At 40.2% G+C, this 21,202-nt stretch overlaps 1 protein-coding gene and 1 pseudogene across 1 annotated transcript in view; both read right to left on the bottom strand.

The window, feature by feature from the left end:
* Positions 1 to 8,449: 8,449 nt before the first annotated feature.
* LOC114624514 lies at positions 8,450 to 10,291 on the bottom strand (annotated as a pseudogene).
* Positions 10,292 to 10,469: 178 nt separating this feature from the next.
* Positions 10,470 to 21,202, bottom strand: part of LOC114624513 — a 111,568-nt gene continuing 100,835 nt past the window's right edge. Inside the window, exons 7-8 of the mRNA XM_028771454.1 lie at positions 13,041 to 13,225; positions 10,470 to 10,481 (exon numbers count right to left, since the gene is read on the bottom strand). Coding sequence (XP_028627287.1) covers positions 10,470 to 10,481; positions 13,041 to 13,225 — 197 coding nt within the window. The remainder of the gene's footprint in view (positions 10,482 to 13,040; positions 13,226 to 21,202) is intronic.

Here is a 21,202-nt window from a genome sequence, read left to right as displayed (position 1 = left end):
GTGTGTGTGTGTGTGTGTGTGTGCGTGTAATTGGGGTTTAAGGTAGAACTAACCAGTCTCTGTAGCTGCAGAAAGCCCCCAGTCAGGATACTCCCAGGGTCTTTTGTTTTCTTGGCACATAAAAAAATTTGTATGTTAGTTTCAACCTCTGGGAACAAATAGCTTTGAACTGGGGAAACAGTGAGTTACTTGATGGACTGCTGAATGTAGACTGGCACAAGACAGTAAGAAAAGAATGTTTTGGACACTGATATTGGTTCATGTTCAAGATGAAAGTCGAATTGAAGTCAAGATTCTACTACCTAGAATCCTTAGTGGTCTCAATGTTCAAGAATGAGAGCTGCACTGACAGAAAAAAAGTGTCATATGTGAGGGAGAGATTTCTTGCCTAGAGCTCCCAGATACTACTGAAGAATTCACTTCTGAGCCTTGGGTTCTCTTCACTTTGATGCTGACAATACTGGCTGTCTTTAGTCACTGTTCTATTGCTGTGAAGAGACAGCACAAACAAGGCAATTCTTATAAAAGACAGAATTAGTTTCATAGGGTTAGTCCATTATCATCATAACAGGGGAGGGGATAGCAGGGGCATGGTAGAGATATGGTGAGAACATGGTGACACTCATGGTTTAGAGCAGTACTGAGATCTACATCCTGATCCACAGGGGGGGGAGAGAGAGAGAGAGAGAGAGCGCCTTGAATGCCTATGGGGGGGCATTCTTATTCATACTATCACATTCAACTCCTTGCCTCTATAGGCTTGTAGGCACACCATAATGTAAAATGCATTTATCCTAAAGTCTCCATAGTCATAGATTCAAGACTGCTTAAAAGTCTAGAGTCTTTTCTGAGATTTAAGCCAGTCTCTTAGCTGTAACTACCCCCCTAAAACAAAAATTTTAAAATATCACATATTTCTAACATAAAATGGCATAGACTATATATTACCATTCTAAAAGAGAGGAAAAGGGCCATATTAAGGAAATACTGGACCAAAATAAATCCAAAACACAGCAAGACTAACTCCAAATCTCCAGGCATCTCCGTGTCTGATGTTAAAGAGCTCTTCAGATCTCCAACTCCTCAAAGCTTTGTTGACTGCAACACACATTACCTTTGACCTGGTTCCACTACCTGTTAGCAGCTTTCCTAGGGAGACATCCTGCATCTCTGACATCTCCAACATTTGGGGGGTCTCCAACACACTATGCTTCACAAACGTTATAGTTTCACACAATGGCTTCTCTGTGCCTCCATACTGGGACACCCGTGACACAAGCCTGACCTCAGTAGCTTTTCTTATCTATGGAGAAAGATTTCACAACCCCTTTCTTGCATTCCGGACTCTAAAGCCAGAACCATGTGGCTCAGACTGCTAAGTTTTGCATTTTTCTTTGTTCAGCCTGCTCATTTTCATTATAAGTATGCATAAGAGTGATTGTTATAAACACATGGCATAGTCAATACATGTCATTAATCCAAAATTCTTCAATTTAGCCTCATGCAGATTTTTGGGACAAGGCAAAAAGCAGCCAAATTCTTTGCCAATGTACCACAAAAATGATCTCTAGGCCACTTCCCTTCTGAACTTCTTGAGCTAGGCTGTCATAATCTACATTGCTCACAGCATCATTGCCTTCCATGCTCCTGCTAACATGGCCCATTAAGACATGCTTAAAGCATTTGACTGCTTTCCTGATCCAAAGTCTCAAAGCCCGCATTCCACCAACAAGCAGCAAGATTAAGCCAGTCACAGTAATACCCTCCTTACTCCTGGTACCAACTTCTGTCTCAGTCACTGTTCTATTGCTGTGAAGATACCAAGACCAAGGCAATTCTTATAAATAATTTAATTCTGGGCTTGCCTGCAGTTTTGGACGTTTAGTCTATCATGGCAGGGGCATGGAAGGACCATGGGAGCACTCATGGTTCTAAAACAGTAGCTGAGGACTATATCCTGATCCAGAGAGAGACAGAGGCAGAGAGAGAGACAGAGAGAGACTGACCCTGGGCCTTCTGTGGGTTTATTAAACTTCAAATACCACCTCTAGTGACACAGTTTTTCAACAAGGCCACACCCCTTATCCTTGTAATCTGTTTAAACAGTGTCATTCTCTGGTCACTAAACATTCCCTCTCAAAGACACTTTCCTAAAACCTTAATGGTAGCTTTCCTTTTCTATTCCATGCACAGTCCTTTGGGCACATCTTTTAAGAGTATGTAGTTGCCCGTGGCTACCCTAACCTGGTATGTTCATACCCTATAGCATTACTTGGACTCACATACTGTGGAGGTTGGAAGCAACCTTAGGGAAGAGTTCTCCTTCACTTTTTTCTTGTCTCCTGAATTTCTTCTGACATTGAAGATAAATGTGATGGACCACCAACTAAAACCATGAAAGCAGACTTGGTTCAGTAAGGACTGACAACAGAGGAAAAAGCTGAGCTCCATTCTTGTTTATATAGAGATGATTTGCACATGTTAAGCAGAGAATGACGATGGGGACACTCAGGACAGTTAGTGAAGTTAAAAATGACAAAGTTGTGGCCAGTATAAGTATGATTAGACTATCTGTGTTTGTGGTAGCCATCTAAGTATGCATTCAGTCTTAATACAGAATGAGAGACATACGTTACCCTCTTTTCTTTTTTCCTTTCCTCTTCCTTCCTTCCTTCCTTCCTCCCTCCCTCTCTCCCTCCTTCCCTCCCTCCCTCCCTCCCTCCCTCCCTCCCTCCCTCTCTCTCTCTCTCTCTCTCTCTCTTTCTTTTTTCTTTCTTTCTTTCTTTCTTTCTTTCTTTCTTTCTTTCTTTCTTTCTTTCTTTGTGTTTTTTGAGACAGGGTCTCACTGTCCTGGAACTCACAGTGTAGACAAACTGGATTCTGGCCTCAAACTCAGACATCTGCCTGCCTCTGCCTCTGCCTCTAATGCTGGGATTAATGGTCTGCACCCACCCCCATGTCTACCATTCTTTATCTTTTTTGTAAATCAAACTTCAAAAGGTGTTCTCAGGTTCTCATAGAAATCCTTCTGAGCCACCAACTATACATATTTCTTTTTAAATTGTTTTTCAGTATGTGGTTCAAGAAAGAGAGTACCAGAATCCTATGTTAGATGGTAATTAGGACACGGTAAGGTTTTTGGGCGGTGTTGAACTTTCCTTAGGCATTCTTTTTTTTCTCATATTTAAATGTGGAATTAAAGCCGGGCGGTGGTGGCACACGCCTTTAATCCCAGCACTTGGGAGGCAGAGGAAGGCGGATTTCTGAGTTGAGGCCAGCCTGGTCTACCGAATGAGTTCCAGGACAGCCAGGGCTACACAGAGAAACCCTATCTCGGAAAAAAAAAATGTTGAATTAAAAAATCTTTTATTATTACATATTCATTGTATAAAATAATATGTTTTGTTATGGCATCTCATACCTGTATATCATGTGCTTTGATCAATTTCACTCCCTGTCACCCGCTTATTGTCCTCCTCCCAGCTGGGACGTTTCTTCTTCCCAAATAGTCTGCCTTGTAATTTTATGTCTTCTATTTTTTCTGGAACCTCACAGAAGAGGAGTAGAAAGAGTATAAGAGTCAGGACACCAGGAAAACAAAGCCTTCTAAATCAACAGGATGAAAGGTCATATGAACTCACAGAAAACAAAACAGCATGCACAGGGCCTGTACTAGGTCCTCTGCATATATATTTTAGCTTCCACTTTAGTGTTTTATGGGATTCCTAATTGTGCAAAGAGTGGGTCTCTGATTCTTACGCCTGCTTTTGAGATCCTTTCCTTCTATTGCTTTGTCTTGTCCTACTTCTATGTGATAGGTTTTAGTTTATTTTATTATCCTTTATTTTGCTACACTTTTTGAAAAATGAATGAATGAATGAATGAATGAATGAATGAAAACCTAGCACAAGAGTAAAGGTTAATAACTGAACTGTCCCTTATACCTACTGGAAGAGGAAAAATCAGTTTTCTCTAATGTAACAACACTGGGTATATCAAACACTCCTGTTCAGTAGTAGTTGATCAACATATTTTTTTGTTGGTGGTGGTGTGTGTGTGTGTGTGTGTGTGTGTGTGTGTGTGTGTGTTGTATTGGAGTTTTGTTTGTTTTTGAGAAATAACTTAAAGTTGGGTGGGTAAAGAGAAAGGGAGTATCTGGAAAGACTTGGAGAAGGGGGAAATGTGATTAAACTATATTTAAATTTAAAATTGTTTTTAAAAGTAAAAATATAATAATAGTAACAAAAACCATAAATTAAATAATAGATTTTTAAACCATCCTGATTATGGTCCCCTTACCTCTACTCCATCCAGGTTTTCCCCATATCTCCTCCCATCATATCTACCTCTTTCTGTCTCTCATTAGAATACAAATATGCATAATACATTAAAGTATAAGATAAATAATAAGCAAACAAATTGGAACAAAACAAACAGAAGGAAAAGAGCTCAAGAAAAGGCAAAGAAGTAGATGCAGAGACACACTTAGGAATCCCATAAGAACAGAAAATTGGAGCTGGGCAGTGGTGGCTCATGCCTTAAATCCCAGCATTCAGGAGGCAGAGGCAGGTGGATATCTGAGTTCAAGGCCAGCATGGTCTATAGAGTGAGTTCTTGTACAATTAGGGCTACACAGAGAAACCCTGTCTCAGAAAATGAAAAAATAAGAAATATATGAATATATCCCAACAAAACTGGAAGCTATAATATATATGCAAAATCTATAGGGTTAAATAAATTAAAGTCAAAGTAAAACAAAAACCAAATAAAAAGCCCTGACACTACATTATGAAACAAGAGCCTCCAAAGATACTGTTGAGTTCCTTTACTGTTGGTTATATGACCTACCCTTAAGAGTAGCTTGTTTCCCCAGTGAGACTGCCTTGGAGAAAACTAAATTTTCCTTTTCAAGAGACTATTATCAACTGTAGACAGCTTCTGAATTAGGGATGGGGCCATGTGTCCACTCCTCCTTCTAGCTCTAAGACCCCATCTGTACAGACCTGTACAGGTCCTATGCTTGATGCCTCAGTCTCTGGGGTTCATAAGAACGTTTATCATGTTGTTGATCTAGAAGGCATTATTTTTTTGGTGTCCTCCAGTGGGGAGTGGGGCCTGACTCTTACATTCTTTTTTTTTTCTTTTTTTTTTTTGTTGTCATTGTTGTTTTTGTTTTGTTTTGTTTTGTTTTTGTTTTTGTTTTTTTTTGAGACAGGGTTTCTCTATGTAGCCCTAGCTGTCCTGGAACTCACTCGGCAGACCAGGCTGGCCTCGAACTCAGAAATCTGCCTGCCTCTGCCTCTGCCTCCCAAGTGCTGAGATTAAAGGCATGTGCCACCGCCCGGAGACTCTTACATTCTTTTTGCCTCCTTTTTTGCAGGGTCCCCTGAGCCCTGAAGAGAGGGATTTGATGGAAACATCTCATTTAGGGCTGAGTGTTCCAAGGTCTCTCACTCGGATAATGTCTGTCTTGCTGTTGGTCTCTGTATTTGTTCCCATCTACAGCAGGGGGACGCTTTTGATGGTGGCTGAGCAAGACACTGATCTCTGAGTATAGCAGACTGTCAGTAGAAGTCATTTTATCACTACAGTTTTTATACCAATATTATTTGGTTTAACATTAAGCCCCTAGGCGATCTAGTACCAGGTTCTTGGCCATCTAAGCTGTATTGGGTAGGAGCTCCATCCCATGGAATCAGCCTTATGTCGAATAAAATACAAGTTGGTGTCTCTCACAATTGAGCTAAATTTTCTAAAAAGTCAATTTACAATAATTTTAACATGGATTATATGATGACTATTACTGAAAGTGAATAATGCTTACTGTTTTCCTTGGTGTTTAGGATCACCTGCTCAACCCCTTATTCTATATATTTCCACTTGTAAGATACTGAATAAATCATCTCATTGGATTAGTCTAGTGATAAAATGATTTCTCATGTAACTCTTTAGTTGATTTATGGCTTTAAATTTTTTACTTTGAATGACAAGTTATTAAAATTTTTTCTAAATCAGTTTTCTAGTACCAAATTCTTAAATGAGAAGGAACAAGACAAAAGTCTATAAAATTTAACTTCCTCCATCCTAGGAAAACCAACATCTCTCTTAAAATGCAAAGGCATGCTCCTTTTCTTAGAACACAACTAGCTAGCTTTTGTGTTTGTATTTAAACATAGAAGTGAATGTTTCAGGCTTTGTGGACTATTTTGTCTTTATTGCAGCTGCTCAATTTCTGCTATGCTGTGGGAAGTAGTCTCATACAGTAGTAATTAAAAATAAAAGAGCTGTCCAAAGCCAGCCTTCAGGGCCTAACTAACTTAATGTTATGAGTCACCTTGAAGAAACTAATGTCTAGTCAGATGCCCTGGCCCACTTAAGATATAGCAGGAAATCACCATAAATATTTTGACAATGAATACTTTAAATATAGCCAACTCTTTGCATTATAACATTCATCTTTTAAGAACCATGCTTTTCACTGGCATAACATCAAGAACTTGCTTAAGTATCAGTTACTAAGGGTTTGTTTTAAATTAATAAATAACATCCACACAATTTAATACACAATTTAATTTTTTAAAAATTGAATGAAGATATAATAGAATTAAAACATTATCTTCTTAAAATCTTGAGGTTCGTATTTAGAGCTACTTGAAATGTCTGATATATAAAATTGTAGAACAGGACTTTCAAATTGGCCATTTTACTAGTACAATATAATTACCAAGGCACAGAAATGTGCAATGCCTAGACATTCAAGTAAAACCATTATTCTTTTCAATGTAGAATAAGTAATTTATATTCTACAAGGGCAGTGAGGTTAGTAGTTCTATATTAGTTCTATTATGTCCTGGCATAATTTCCCAATGTGCAAAAAAACAATTTTCTTAAGGCCTTGTTTTATTTGCTGGTTAATGGACAAAAGATAATATAATTTGATTTCAAGCATTTTCTTAAAATCTATGTTTGTAATAATTATGAAAATTTGAAAAGAGAAAAATTGAAAATGTTAAATATATCTTATACAATCTCATTTGTACAAAATACACGTTAAATGTAAACTTTAAGCAGTCATGGTAATTTTGAGCAAATCTGTTTTGTGTGATATGTAGTTACATTGTAAAGTTTCTTTCTTCTGTTATTTGTGAAAAGATCAACACCAGAATAAGCTACTATTTATTAGCAAAGGGCCTAAAAAGCTTTCTTTAGCACTAATCATGCATGTGGTTATATGTGTTTCCTAATTTGAGATCATCTAAACACTGGGGGGGGGATGCATATATAAAAAGGCTGGGCTGAAGAGATGGTTCAGAGGTTAAGAGCACTGGACCTCTTCCAGAGGCCCTCAGTTAATTCCCAGCAACCACATGGTGGCTTACAACCATCTATAATAAGTTCTAATGCCGTCTTGTGGCTTGTAGGTGTACATGCAGATACAGCATTCATATACATAAATAAATAAATCTTTAAAAAAAACAAAAAGGAAAGAAAATAAAAGGGGCAGTATGCCCATAAACCAACAAACTGTCAGTCATGTATCGTAAAACACAAAGAAATTCACATATGTGCACAATGGTCGGGTATTACATACACACACAGATGCACACATGCATGTATGCACACATTCCATGCACAACAATCAGGTTAAATAAAGCCTAACAAGATGCCACATCTAGTTCAATTTAATGTGGTTTTATGAGTTCATTAAATGAGCAGCTCTTTTGGCCATCTTTCTTTTTTATTAAATTATTTTATTTACATTCCAAAAGTTGCCCCTCTTCCTGGTCCTCCTTCCTGAGTTCTTCATCCCATCTTCCCACTTCTGAGAGGGTTCACACCTACCCACCCACCCCCACCTTACCCCCACCAGCATCCCTCTTCCCTTGGGCATCAAGTTTCCACAGGATTGAAGACAAACTCTCCCTCTGAGGCCAGACAAGGCAGTCCTCTGCTACATGTATGCCTGGGGCCATAGACCAGCCCATGTATGCTCCTTGGTTGGTGGCTTAGTCTCTGGGAGCTGTGAGGGGTCCGGGTTAGTTGATACTACTGATCTTCCTATGAGGTTGCAATCCTCTCAGCTCCTTCAGTCCTCCCTCTAACTCGTCCATACAGGTCCCCTACCTACCTCAGTCCAATAGTTGGCTGTAAGTATCTGCATCTGTCTCAGTCAGCTGCTGATAGAGCCTCTCAAGCAAGCACAACATGGCATCAGTAATAGTGTCAGAGTTTGATCAGCACACATGGGATGGATCCCAAGTTGGACCCATCATTGGGTGGCCTTTCTTTCTGTTTCTGCTCCATTTTTGTCCCTGCATTTCCTTTAGACAGGAACAATTCTGGGTCAAAAATTTTGAAGATGGGTGGGTGGTCTCCTGCCTCAACTGGGGGCCATGTCTATCTACTGGAGGAGGTCTCTTCAGGTTCCATCTCTTCAATGTTGGGCAGGCTAACAGGATTCAATGGGGATGACATTGGTCATCTTTCTATTCTTGAAAACAGTATGTAAAAATGGTGATTATATTCTTCAAGGTCTCCTTTTACTTCAAGTGTGATGAAATCCCCTGCTGGTGTCTTATGTAAAGATAACTGGCACTCTTTTGGGGCATTGGTTACAATATATCTGTAACTATTTTCTCATTAACTTCTCCAGCAAAGCTTCACCAGAATGGAAGGCAACATTCTCTATACTCCATTTTTTTGTTTCATTCCCTCTACAATCTCCTATAAAGTATTACTATCCACTGCATCTCCTCAAATAACTCTATGCCTTTTGTATTCTCAGTAACAGGAAACTTCTTACCTAAAATATCAGAGACCTTTAATACAGTATCGAGAGAAAGCCCACAATCAGCTAATTATTAGTGGTTCCTCTGTATATTTGATACTATTAAATGTCTCAGGTGTTCACCCCATATTTTCTCACACCTTTATAAATGCCATAGGTCTACTGACTACAGACATGGGCTGTGCTACTACGTGTTCAAAAGCATCATTTTCAAAAATCTTTCCCCAGTTTGGAACAGCATAGTCTGGAACAGATCTTATTTTCCATAGTATTGGAGCAATTCCTAGTGCTGCAACTGTTTCTTTGAAGTAAACCAGATGAGCAGGTGCCCCTTCCCCAGCAGTCTTTTGTAAAGAGATTTCTCTGTAGCCAAATCATGTAACTTGTATTCCAGACCATTTAAGTTACTGTGATGGTTTGTATGTGCTTGGCCTAAAGAGAAGGCCTAGATGGCCTACTAGAAGGTGTGGTCTTGTTGGAGTAGGTGTGTCACTGTGGGTATGGACTTTAAGGCCCTCATCCTAGCTGCCTGGAAGCCAGTATTCTGCTAGCAGCCTTTGGATGAAGATGCAGAACTCTCAGCTCCTCCTGTGCCATGTCTGTCTGGATGCTGCCATGTTCTCACCTTGATGATAAAGGACTGAACCTCTGAACCTGTAAGCCAGCTCCAATTAAATGTTGTCCTTATCAGAGTTTCCTTGGTCATGGTATCTGCTCACAGCAGTAAAACTCTAACTAAGTCAGTTATTAAAAGTTTCCAACAAGTCAGGAAGTGCATGCTGATAAGAGCCTGATATGGATGTCTCCTCAGAGGCCTTCAAGAGTCTGACATATTCAGAGGCAGATGCTCACAACTAGCCATTGAACTGATCATGGGGTTCTCAATGGAGGAGTTAGAGTGAGGACTGAAGGAGCTGAAAGGGTTTGTGGCACCATGAGGAGAGCAACAATACCAACCAACCACAGCTCCCAGGGTCTAAACCACCAGCCTGGGAGCACTTATGGAGGGATCCAGGGCTTCAGCTGAATACGTAAGAGTGGAGGGCCCTGCTGGGCATAGGTGGAAGATGAGATCCTTGACCTCATGAAGGCTGGACGCCCCAGGGGGTGGGAATTTTGAGGGTGGGGAGGGGGGAGTGGGGGGTGGTAGGTAGGGGTTACATCCACAGAGAAGAAGGAGGAGGGGTAAGGGGATAGGGGGTTCCCAGATGGGTGGGGGATGGGGTTAGGGGACAACATATGAAATGTAAATAAAATATCCAATAAAAAAAAGAAAAGAAAATCAGAACAATAAATAAATAAATAATAAAAGTTTCCAACAAATATTTTGCCAGTATTTTCTTCTGCTCTCTAGAATTTGTGACCACTATGATGGAAACCAGGACTGAACAAGAATACCCTCAAATCAGTATATAAGCAGATAGCATTCTGGGGCCATGTTTTCTACTATGAAGAGGTTTCTGTGGGGATGTCAGACCCCTCAGGAACAGCCTTTCCTTTCATGGGACACGACCAGTGTAGTTCTCATTATGCTCTGAGCAACCAATGACTTTCCCAGACCAAGGTACAAATACTGCCATAAATATTCCCCAAAGCATATGGCCATCTCTGTTACAGAAAAGACCTATGAACATGGGACCAATTTCTGTCCTATTGTGTTGAAGCAAAAAGATCCTTGCGCTCACAGGTAGCACTAAGGAAACCAGAAATGTTAAACATGAAGGGTTATCTTCTCAAAGAAAAAGATGTATAACTTGTTTTCCACCCAGAAATTTGGGAATGGAGGCAGCTAATAGCCTAGGTGATCTTTGTGTTATCTTTAGGGCCAAGTTACACTAAGCTATCCAAGCAGGACTGGAAGTGGCTAATAGTCTGAGTGACATCGTGCTATCTATATGAGTGGAGGTGGCTAATAGCCCAGATGACCTCTACAGAGACCACATCAGATCCTCTCCTAGCACTTAACATATGTAACCTATCTCTAAAACCCATCTTCATGGACGAAGTGACATGTACTTTGAGAAGAGTTTCAAAATAATTATGCTTCCTTGTACATGGGATTGTGTTGCTCTGGGAAACTTTTTTCCAAAGTTGTATTGTACTTAGATATTTCTAAAATAAACTGTTCAGGGTCAGACTTTAAAAATTTGAACCAATACCATCTAACTGAGCTGTGTTGAACCAGATTTCCTTCTTGTCTCTTGTGGATTGTTATTCTGCCTGCCCTGCTGACCAGAGACTACTTCATTATTTCTGTGATAAAACACCATGGCCAAAAGAAACTTGAGAAGTAATGGGTCTATTTGAAGTGTATAGTTCCACATCAATGAAGTCAGAGCAGAAACTCAAGGCAAGCACATGAAGGGAGGAAATGAAGCAGAAGATATGGAGAAATGCTGATTATTAGCTTTCTCTCCATGGCTTACTCAGCCTGGTTTCTTTTTTAAAATATTTATTTATTTATTTATTTATTTATTTATTTATTTAATGTGTTTGATTACACTGTACCTGTCTTTAGACACACCAGAAGAGGGCATCGGATCCCATTACAGATGTTTGTGAGCCACCATGTGGTTGCTGGGAATTGAACTCAGGACCTCTTGACGAGCAAGCAATCAGTGTCTTAACCACTGAGCCATCTCTCCAGCTCAAAGATTTATTATATTTATATGAGTACACTGTAGCTATCTTCAGACACACCAGAAGAGCATATCAGATCCCATTATAGATGGTTGTGAGCCACCATGTGCTTGCTGGGAATTAAACTCAGAACCTCTGGAAGAGCAATCAGTGCTCTTAACCGCTGAGCCATCTCTCCAGCCCCTCAGCCTGGTTTCTAATACACCCTAGGACCACCTGCCCAGGGGGTTCACTGTGCACAGTGGGCTAGGCCTACTCACACCACTACTAATTAATTATGAATTAATAAAATGCCTCATAATCTTGCCTCTAGGCAATCTGGTGAGGACATTTTCTCAAATGAGACTCTCCCTCCCCAAATGACTCTAACCTGTGTGAAGTTGACATAAAAATTAGCCAGCACACCTGGGCAGGCTAAAGTCAAGCATCTTGACTAGACTGGGCTGGAACACAAGACTTGCCACTTGGACTAAGCTTCCAGACTGAGACTAGCACAGGCAGAACTATCCAGACTCTGTTGGCAACAGCACAGATGGGATTAACCAGATTCATATTTTAAAATGTATCAGTACATTTTAAAAGTGTAATTAGCAATCATCTAGCAGTCTACCATATGGGAGCACAATTTAACCATTATTTTAACAAGGTTATTACTTTTCGATTTACATAATTATATCTGTAGTGGTTTGAATAAGAGTGGCTCCCATATGTTCATATGTTTGAATACTTGGTCCCCAATTGGTGGAACTGTTTAGGAAGGATTAAGATGTGCACCTTCACGGACAAAATGTGTCACTGGGAATGGACTTTGAGGTTTCGAAAGACTCAATCCATTTCCACTGTGTCTCTTTATCTCTGCCTACTAATTGTGGATTAAAATACAAAAAAAACAATTAAATACTTTCATTTATAAGTTGTTTGAGTTTATGTTTTCAGAGTGTTAGAGTCCATAGTGGTGGAGCAAAGGCATGGTGGCAGGAGCGACAGAGAGCTCACAATATCATTCTCTCTACCTGCTTCCTGGTTGTTATCACAACATGTAATAGCTCAGCTACTTCTGTAAGCAAGCCTCCTAGTGTATGCTTTCAAAAACTAAGTTGCCTTGGCCACTGTTTTAGTTTGGGTTTGATTGCAGTGAAGAAAAACAATGAGTAAGGCTACTCATATAAAGAAAAGCATTTCATCGGCGCTAGCTTACATTTTCAGGGGTTTAATCCATTATCATCATGGTAGGATGCATGGCAGCATGCAGGTATGGTTCTAGACAAGCTGAGAGCTCTACATCTTAATCTGAAGGCAGCAAGGAGGAAACTGTCTTCCACACTGTGTAGAGCCTGAGCATATATGAGATCTCAAAGCCCACATCCACAGTGACACACTTCCTCCAATGAGGGCACACCTATTTCAACATGGCTACACCTCCTAATAGTACCACTTCCTATGAGCCAAGTATTCACACTCAGGAGTCTATCAGGGCCATACCTATACAAACCACCACAGTCATGTTGTCTCTTCCTAGCAACAGAAAAGCAACTAGGATACCCTCCAAGTCTTCATCCTTGAACCAAACATCTAAGCCTCCTCACTATAGTCATAATTTAAAACTTTGTACCTCATATTCTTTTGTAGGTTCATGTAAGACACTGATGATCTGGGATCTTTTCTCCAATAAGGGCCTGTATATCCTGGCAAATTTCCTTTTGATAAAATGAAATTCCCTGACCTCTAGGTCAGAGGATTTGGCTTGAAGTCTTTTGACAGCATCCTTAACCACCAGAGTCAGGCCCTCATTCAGTTCTAAGTGTAAAGAATACAAAGCATTCAGGAAGACTGAGATTGCAATAGCAATCTCATCACTTGCCAAACTTGCTGTATCTCCCAATCCCTTACACTTTTAGCTTTGGGGACCATGAAGGATTCACTGAAATAATAGATGCAGTTTGGACTGGATAGGCTTTAGGCACAGGCGTGGGAGGGGCTAAGAAAAGCAGAAGGGCTGAGGAAACAGTTTTCGGAAAAGCTGACCCAAGATAAAGACAGCAGCAGAGGACCTGTATTATCATGAAGAAGGCTTAAAGCTGATTTGGAACAGTCCACTAAAGAACGTTTGTGTTAGCTGTTCTGGCAACAGGAAAAAGTGCCCCAAATCAATTGCATAGAAGATGTTATGTAAATTCCCCTTCCTTCATACATTGCTCTATTTCCTAAGTAGCTTGATATAGAATAAGGTAGAAATGACCAACTATTAATTCTGATTTGTTGATTTATTTAGTGATTTTCTTAAAGCACTGCTTGCACTGCCTATGTACCAAGCATGATGTCACTACCTACCTGAAGCAGAATGACTCAGGGAAATAGCTGGAGAAGCAGCTGGAAAAAGAGATGAAACAATAGGTTGTTGTTGCCCTTGACAACCTACTGACTGCTGCCATGTAAGCATCTGTAAAATTTTGCTGGCTTGTTTGCCCCACCTTGTGGTTATAGAGTATAAGTGAGAATACAAACTGGACCTGAGATGGTTTGATCCAGTGGTGACATCTCTTCTCTTCCACTCTGAATAGTGTCAGAGTGCTGATTCCAGGAAAATTCTCACAACAGTTGTAAGCAGCAAAACTTCATGCAACAAATGACGTTTCTGGGAATGGCAACTCCCCAAATTCCTTTAATCTTCATTCTTGTGTTGTTGAGTTTGTGATTTGATTTGTGTGTGTGTGTGTGTGTGTAGTTTTTGTTTTGTTTTTATTGGATATTTTATTTATTAACATTTCAGATGTTATCCTCTTTCCCCATCCCCCACCCCGAGAAACCCCTCCTGCTGCTTCTATGAGAGTGTGCCCCCACCCATCCAACCACTCTTTACTCCCACCCTTGAATTCCCCCACACTGGGGCATCCAGCCTTCACAGAACCAAGGACCTCCTCTCCTACCGAAGCCCAACAAGGCCATCCTCAACTACATATAAAACTGGAACCATGGGTCACTCCATGCGTGTTCCCAGAGTGGCGGTTTAGACCCTGGGAGCTCTGGTTGGTTGGTATTGTTGCTCTCCCCATGGGGCCGCAAGCCCCTTCAGTCTTGTCTCTACCTCCTCCATTGGAGACCTCATGATCAGTTCAATGGTTAGCTATCAACATCTACCTCTGTGTATGTCAGATTCCAGCAGAGCCTCTCAGGAGACAGCTATATCAGGCTCCTGTCAGAATGCACTTCCTGACATCCACAACAGTGTCTACCTTTGGTGACTGCACATGGGATGGATCCCCAGGAAAGGCAGTCCCCAGACAGCCCCTCCTCAAATCTCTGGTTCACGCTTTATCTCTGTACTTTCTCCTTTGAGAATTTTGTTACTCCTAAGAAGGAACAAAGCACCCACACTTTGGTCTTCCTTCTTCATGACCTTCATATGGTCTGTGAGTTGTATCTTGGGTATTCTGAGTTTTGGGGCTAATATCCACTTATCAGTGAGTGCACACCATGTGGTTCTTTTGTGATTTGGTTACCTCACTCAGGATGATATAGTCTAGTTCCATCCATTTACCTACGAATTTCATAAATACATTGTTTTTAATAGCTGAGTAATACTCCATTGTGTAAATGTACCGCATTTTCTGTATCCATTCCTCTGTTGAAGGACATCTGGTTACTATTCAGCTTCTAGCTATTATAAATAAGGCCTCTATGAACATAGTGGAGCATGTGTCCTTGTTATATGTTGGAGCATCTTTTGGGTATATGCCCAGGAGTGGCATAACTGGGTCCTCAGGTAATACTATGTTCCAATTTTCTGAGGAACCACCAGCTTGATTTCCAGAGTGGTTGTACCATCTTGCAGTCCCACCAACAATGGAGGAGTGTTCCTCTTTCTCCACATCCTCGCCAGCATCTACTATCACCTGAGTTTTTGATCTTAGCCATTCTGACTAGTATGAGGTGGAATCGTGGGGTTGTTTTGATTTGCATTTTGTTTCCCTGGTGATTAAGGATGTTAAACATTTCTTTAGGTGCTTTTTGATTATTCAAGTTTCCTCAGTTGAGAATTCTTTGTTTAGCTCTGTATCTCGTTTTTAATAGGGTTATTTGATTGTCTGGAGTCTAATTTCTTCAATTTTTGTATATATTGGATAATTAGCCCTCTATCAGATGTAAGATTGGTAAAGAACTTTTCCCAATCTGTTGGTTGCTGTTTTGTCCTATTGACAGTGTCCTTTGCCTTACAGAAGCTTCACAATGTTATGATGTACCATTTGTTGATTCTTGATCTTAGAGCATAAGCGGTTGGTGTCCTGTCCACGAACTTTTCCCCTGTGTCCATGTGTTTGAGGCTCTTCTCCACTTTCTCTTCTATGAGTTTCAGTGTATCTGGTTTTATGTAGAGGTCCTTGATCCACTTGGACTTGAGCTTTGTACAAGGAGATAAGAATGGATAGATTTGCATTCTTCTACATGCTGAGTTCCAGTTGAACCAGCACCATTTGTTGAAAATGCTGTCCTTTTTCCACTGGACAGTTTTAGCTCCTTTGTCAAAGATCAAATGACCATAGGTGTGTCGGTTCATTTCTGGGTCTTCTATTCTATTCCATTGATCTTCCTGCCTGTCTCTGTACCAATATCATGCAGCTTTTATCACTATTGCTCTGTAGTACAGCTTGAGGTCAGGGATGGTGATTCCTCCAGAAGATCTTTTATTGTTGAGAATAGTTTTTGATATTTTGGGTTTTTTGTTATTCCAAATGAATTTGAGGATTGCTCTTTCTAACTCTGTGGAGAATTGAATTGAAATTTTGATGGAGATTGCATTGAATCTGCAGATTGCTTTCAGCAAGATGGCCATTTTTACAATATTAATCCTGCCAATCCATGAGCATGAGAGAGCTTTCCATCTTATGAGATCTTCTTCAATTTCTTTCTTCAGAGATTTGAAGTTATTGTCATACAGGTATTTCACTTGCTTGATTAGATTCATACCAAGATATTTTATATTATTTGTGACTATTGTAAAGGGTGTCATTTCCCTAATTTCTTTCTCAGCCTTGTTGTCCTTTAAGTAGAGGAAGGCTACTGATTTGTTTGAATTAATTTTATATCCAGTCACTTTGTTGAAGTCGTTTTTCAGGTTTAGGAGTTCTCTGGAGGAAGTTTCGGGGTCACTTAAGTAGACTATCATATCATCTGCAAATAGTGATATTTTGACTTCTTCCTTTCCAATTTGTATCCCTTTGACCTCCTTTTGTTGTCTAATTGCTCTGTCTAAGAATTTGAGTACTATATTGAATAGGTAAGGAGAGAGTGGGCAGCCTTGTCTAATCCCTGATTTTAGTGAGATTCCTTCAAGTTTGTCTTTATTTAATTTGATGTTGGCTACTTGTTCGCTGTATATTACTATCACTATGTCTAGGTATGGGCTTTGAATTCCTGATTTTTTTCAAGACTTTTGTCAAGAAGGGGTGTTGAATTTTGTCAAATGCTTTCCCAGCATCCAGTGAGATGATCATGTGTTTTTTTTCTTTGAGTTTGTTTATATAGTGGATTACATTGATGGATTTCCATATGTTGAACCATACCTGCATTCCTGGGATGGTTATTCTGATGTTTTCTTGGATTGTGGCTTCATAGAACTAATTGGGTAGTGTTCCTTCTGTTTCTATTTTGTGGAATAGTTTGAATAGTATTGGTATTAGGTCTTCTTTGAAGGGCTGATAGAATTCTGCACTAAAACCATCTGGTCCTGGGAGTTTATTGGTTGGGATACTTTTAATGACAGCTTCTATTTCTTTAGGGGTTATGGGACTGTTTAGATGGTTTATCTGATCTTGATTTAACTTTGTTGCCTGATATCTGTCTAAAAAATTGTCCATTTCATCCAAACTTTCCAGTTTTGTTGAGTATAGGCTTTTGTAGTAGGATCTGATGATTTTTTTAAATTTCCTCAGTTTCTGCAGTTATGTCTCCCTTTTCAGTTCTAATTTTATTAATTTGGATACTGTCTCTCTGCCCTCTGGTTAGTCTGGCTAAGGATTTACCTATCTTGTTGATTTTCTCAAAGAAGCAGATCCTGGTTTTGTTGATTCTTTGCATAGTTCTTTTGTTTCTACTTGGTTGATTTCAGCCCTGAATTTGATAATTTCCTGCTGTCTACTCTTCTTGGATGTATTTGCTTCTTTTTGTTCTAGAGCTTTCAGATGTGCTGTCAAGCTGCACATCTGTGTATCCTCTCTCTAGTTTCTTTTTGTAGGCACTTAGAGCTATGAGTTTTCCTCTTAGCACTGCTTTCATTGTGTCCCACAAGTTTGGGTATGATGTGCCTTCATTTACATTAAATTCTAAAAAGTCTTTAATTTCTTTCTTTATTTCTTCCTTGACCAAGTCATAATTGAGTACTGTTCAGTTTCCACATGTATGTGGGCTTTCCAGTGCTTTTGTTGTTATTGAAGACCAGCTTAATCCATGGTGGTGATCTGATAGGATGCATGGGATTATTTCAATTTTCTTGTATCTGTTGAGGCCTGTTTTGTGACATATTATATGGTCTCTTTTGGAGAAGGTACCATGAGGTGTTGAGAAAAAGGTATATTCTTTTGTTTTAGAATAAAATGTTCTATAGATATCTGTTAAATCCATTTGGTTCATAACTTCTGTTAGTTTCACTATGTCTCTGTTTAGTTTCTATTTCCATGATGTGTCGTCCATTGCTGAGAGTAGGATGTTGAAGTCTCCCACTATTATTGTGTGAGGTGCAGTGTGTGCTTTGAGCTTTAGGAAAGTTTCTATTATGAATGTGTGTTGGGAGCCGACTCCTAGCTGAAAGCTGCTATCATCTTTGCAGCCATCTTGAGCCATATACCCTGACAAGAGACTTGTTTTCAACAGCCCGCAACAGCTGAGCACATTCTGATAAATATCTTGTTTTCCTCATATATCTTGATTTGCTGTTTAGTGCCGCCAGCTGCAAGGCGCACATGGTCTCCACGCTGCTAGCTAGGTGCAGGTGATATCCACGCTGCAAGGCACATGACATAGTGCCTTCAGCTGTGCTTGTCCACGAGGGCAAGGCACGTGGTAAAGGGTATAAATACCCAGGATTTACTTTCAATAAATGAGACTTGACAAGACTTGATCAGACTCCCTGTCTTGTCTCCATTCTTCGCATCTTCCCCACTCTCTCTCTTGTTAAGCCCTGACCCGAGGACCAGAGAAGCAGAACAGGCCATTACAAAGTGATCCCCCGCAGCTCAGGTGGTTGCAAAGTGGTGCCTCAATGTTGGAGCTCCAGTAAGCAGGATACAGTGAAGGACACAGAGGGAATTGGAAGTGTGCATCCTCACTCCTGCGCTAGAGACCCTGTTGACTGACCTGAACAGGTTGTTACAAATGTGGGTTCCCTTGCGTTCAGAATTGAGAGTTCATCTTGGTTGATTTTTTCCTTTGACTAGTATGAAGTGTCCTTCCTTGTCTTTTTTGATAACTTTTGGTTCAAAGTTGATTTTATTTGATATTAGAATGGCTACTCCAGCTTGTTTCTTGGGACCATTTGCTTGGAAAATTGTTTTCCAGCCTTTAACTCTGAGGTAGTGTCTGTCTTTGTCACTGAGGTGTGATTCCTGTATGCAACAAAATTCTGGATCCTGTTTCCATATCCAGTCTGTTAGTCTATGTCTTTTTATTGGAGAATTGAGTCCACTGATGTTAAGAGCTATTAAGGAAAAGTGATTTGTGCTTCCTGTTATTTTTGTTCTTAAGAGGTGGAATTATGTTTTGTGGCTATCTTCTTTTTGGTTTGTTGGAAAAAGATTATTTCTTGCCTCTTCTAGGGTGTAGTTTCCCTCCATGTGTTGGAGTTTTCCATCTATTATCCTTTGAAGTGCTGGATTTGTGGAAAGATACTGTATAAATTTGGTTTTGCAATGGGATATCTTAATTTCTCCATCTATGGTAATTGAGTGTTTTGCTGGGTATAGTAGCCTTGACCGGCATTTGTGTTCTCTTAGGGTCTGTATGACATCTGTCCTGGATCTTCTGGCTTTTAAAGTCTCTGGTGAGAAGTCTGGTGTAATTCTGATAGGTCTGCCTTTATATGTTATTTGACCTTTTTCCCTTACTGCTTTTTAAAATATTCTTTCTTTGTTTTGTGCATTTGGTGTTTTGATTATTATGTGATGGGAGGAATTTCTTTTCTGGTCTAATCTGGTCTAAATAAAACCAACTTTCAGTTCTTTAGGCTTCTTTCATGTTCATGGGGATCACTTTCTTTAGGTTAGGGAAGTATTCCTCTATAATTTGGTTGAAGATATTTACTGGCCCTTTAAGTTGGGAACCTTTGCTCTCTTCTACACCTATTATCCTTAGGTTTGGTCTTCTTACTGTGTCCTGGATTTTCTGTATGTTTTGTGTTATGAGCTTTTTGCATTTTCTTTGACAGTTGTGTAAATGTTTTCCATGGTATCTTCTGCACCTGAGATTCTCTCTTCTATCTCTTGTATTCTGTTGGTGATACTTGCATCTATGACTCCTGATCTCTATCCTAGATTTTCTATCTCCAGGGTAGTCTCTCTCTGTGGTTTCTTTATTGTTTCTACTTCCATTTTTAGATCCTGGATGATTTTGTTCAATTCCTTCACCTGTTTGATTGTGTTTTCCTGTGATTCTTTAAGGGATTTTTGTGTTTCCTCTTTAAGGGCATCTACTTGTTTACCTGTGTTCTCCTGTATTTCTTTAAGAGAGTTATTTATGTTCTTCTTAAAGTCCTCTATCATCATCATGAGAAGTGATTTTAAATCTGAATCTTGCTTTTCCTGTGTGATGGACTTGTTATGGTGGGAGAATTGCACTCTGGTGATGCCATGTAACCTTGGTTTCTGTTGCTTACATTCTTGTGCTTGCCTTTGGCCGTTTGGTTATCTCTAGTGCTAACTGTACTTAGACTAGAGCCTGTCTCTCCTGTTATCTTGGATGTGTCAGAGTTCCTCAGAGATCAGCTGTCTCTGTGATCCTGCCTGTGAGAGCTCCTTGGAGTCAGGCTGCCTCTGGAATCCTGGAATCCTGTGATCCTGGGTGTGTTGGAGCTCCTGGGAGTCCAACTTCCTCTATGATCCTGGGGGTGTTAGAGCTCCTGGGAGTCCAGCTTCCTCTGGGTGTTGTGAGATCGGTTGCAGAGATAGTGCCCAAGGTCTGCTCAGTGAACCAGCTCAGATCAGAAGGAATCCATGCAGATGGGTCAGGATATGGTGTCTTCAGGGGAGCAGACCAGCTAGGAATCAACTGCTCTGGGTGCAGTGGAACCTCAACTGCTCTGAGTAAAGCACATCCTCTGGGATTGGTCAGGATATGGTGTCTTCATGGGAGCAGACCAGCTAGGAGTCTGCCCCAGCAGAAAGGACTAGGTGGAGGGGGCAGAAATGGAGTAGTATTCTGGAGGGTGGGGTTTTGGTGGATGATGGGTCCCTGGTGTGCCACAGCTGGTCTCTCAGCTGCAGCTCTGGGACTTTGGGTTGTAGGGGACGGTTCTTAACAATGCTCTGAGTGCAGCAGATCCTCTGGGATGGGTCTGAATATCTATTTTATATATTTTTACTTAAAATATACTTACATCACTTATTTTACTCCCTCCAGCTCCTCCATAGTCTCCACTCCCAATTTTGTAGCTTTGTCTTAGCTTATTATCACCACATATAGATATATATGCACAAAGACATATATATATAACCTGCTGAGTCCATTTTTGTTCATGTATATATGGTTTTGGAGTTGATCACACTATACTGGACAACCAACTAGGAG

The sequence above is a fragment of the Grammomys surdaster genome, unplaced genomic scaffold, assembly GCF_004785775.1.
Source record: "Grammomys surdaster isolate TR1022 unplaced genomic scaffold, NIH_TR_1.0 207, whole genome shotgun sequence".
Taxonomy (NCBI): Eukaryota; Metazoa; Chordata; class Mammalia; order Rodentia; family Muridae; genus Grammomys; species Grammomys surdaster.
Note: the sequence above shows the minus strand (reverse complement) of the source record. Positions and strands in the feature narration are given on the sequence as shown.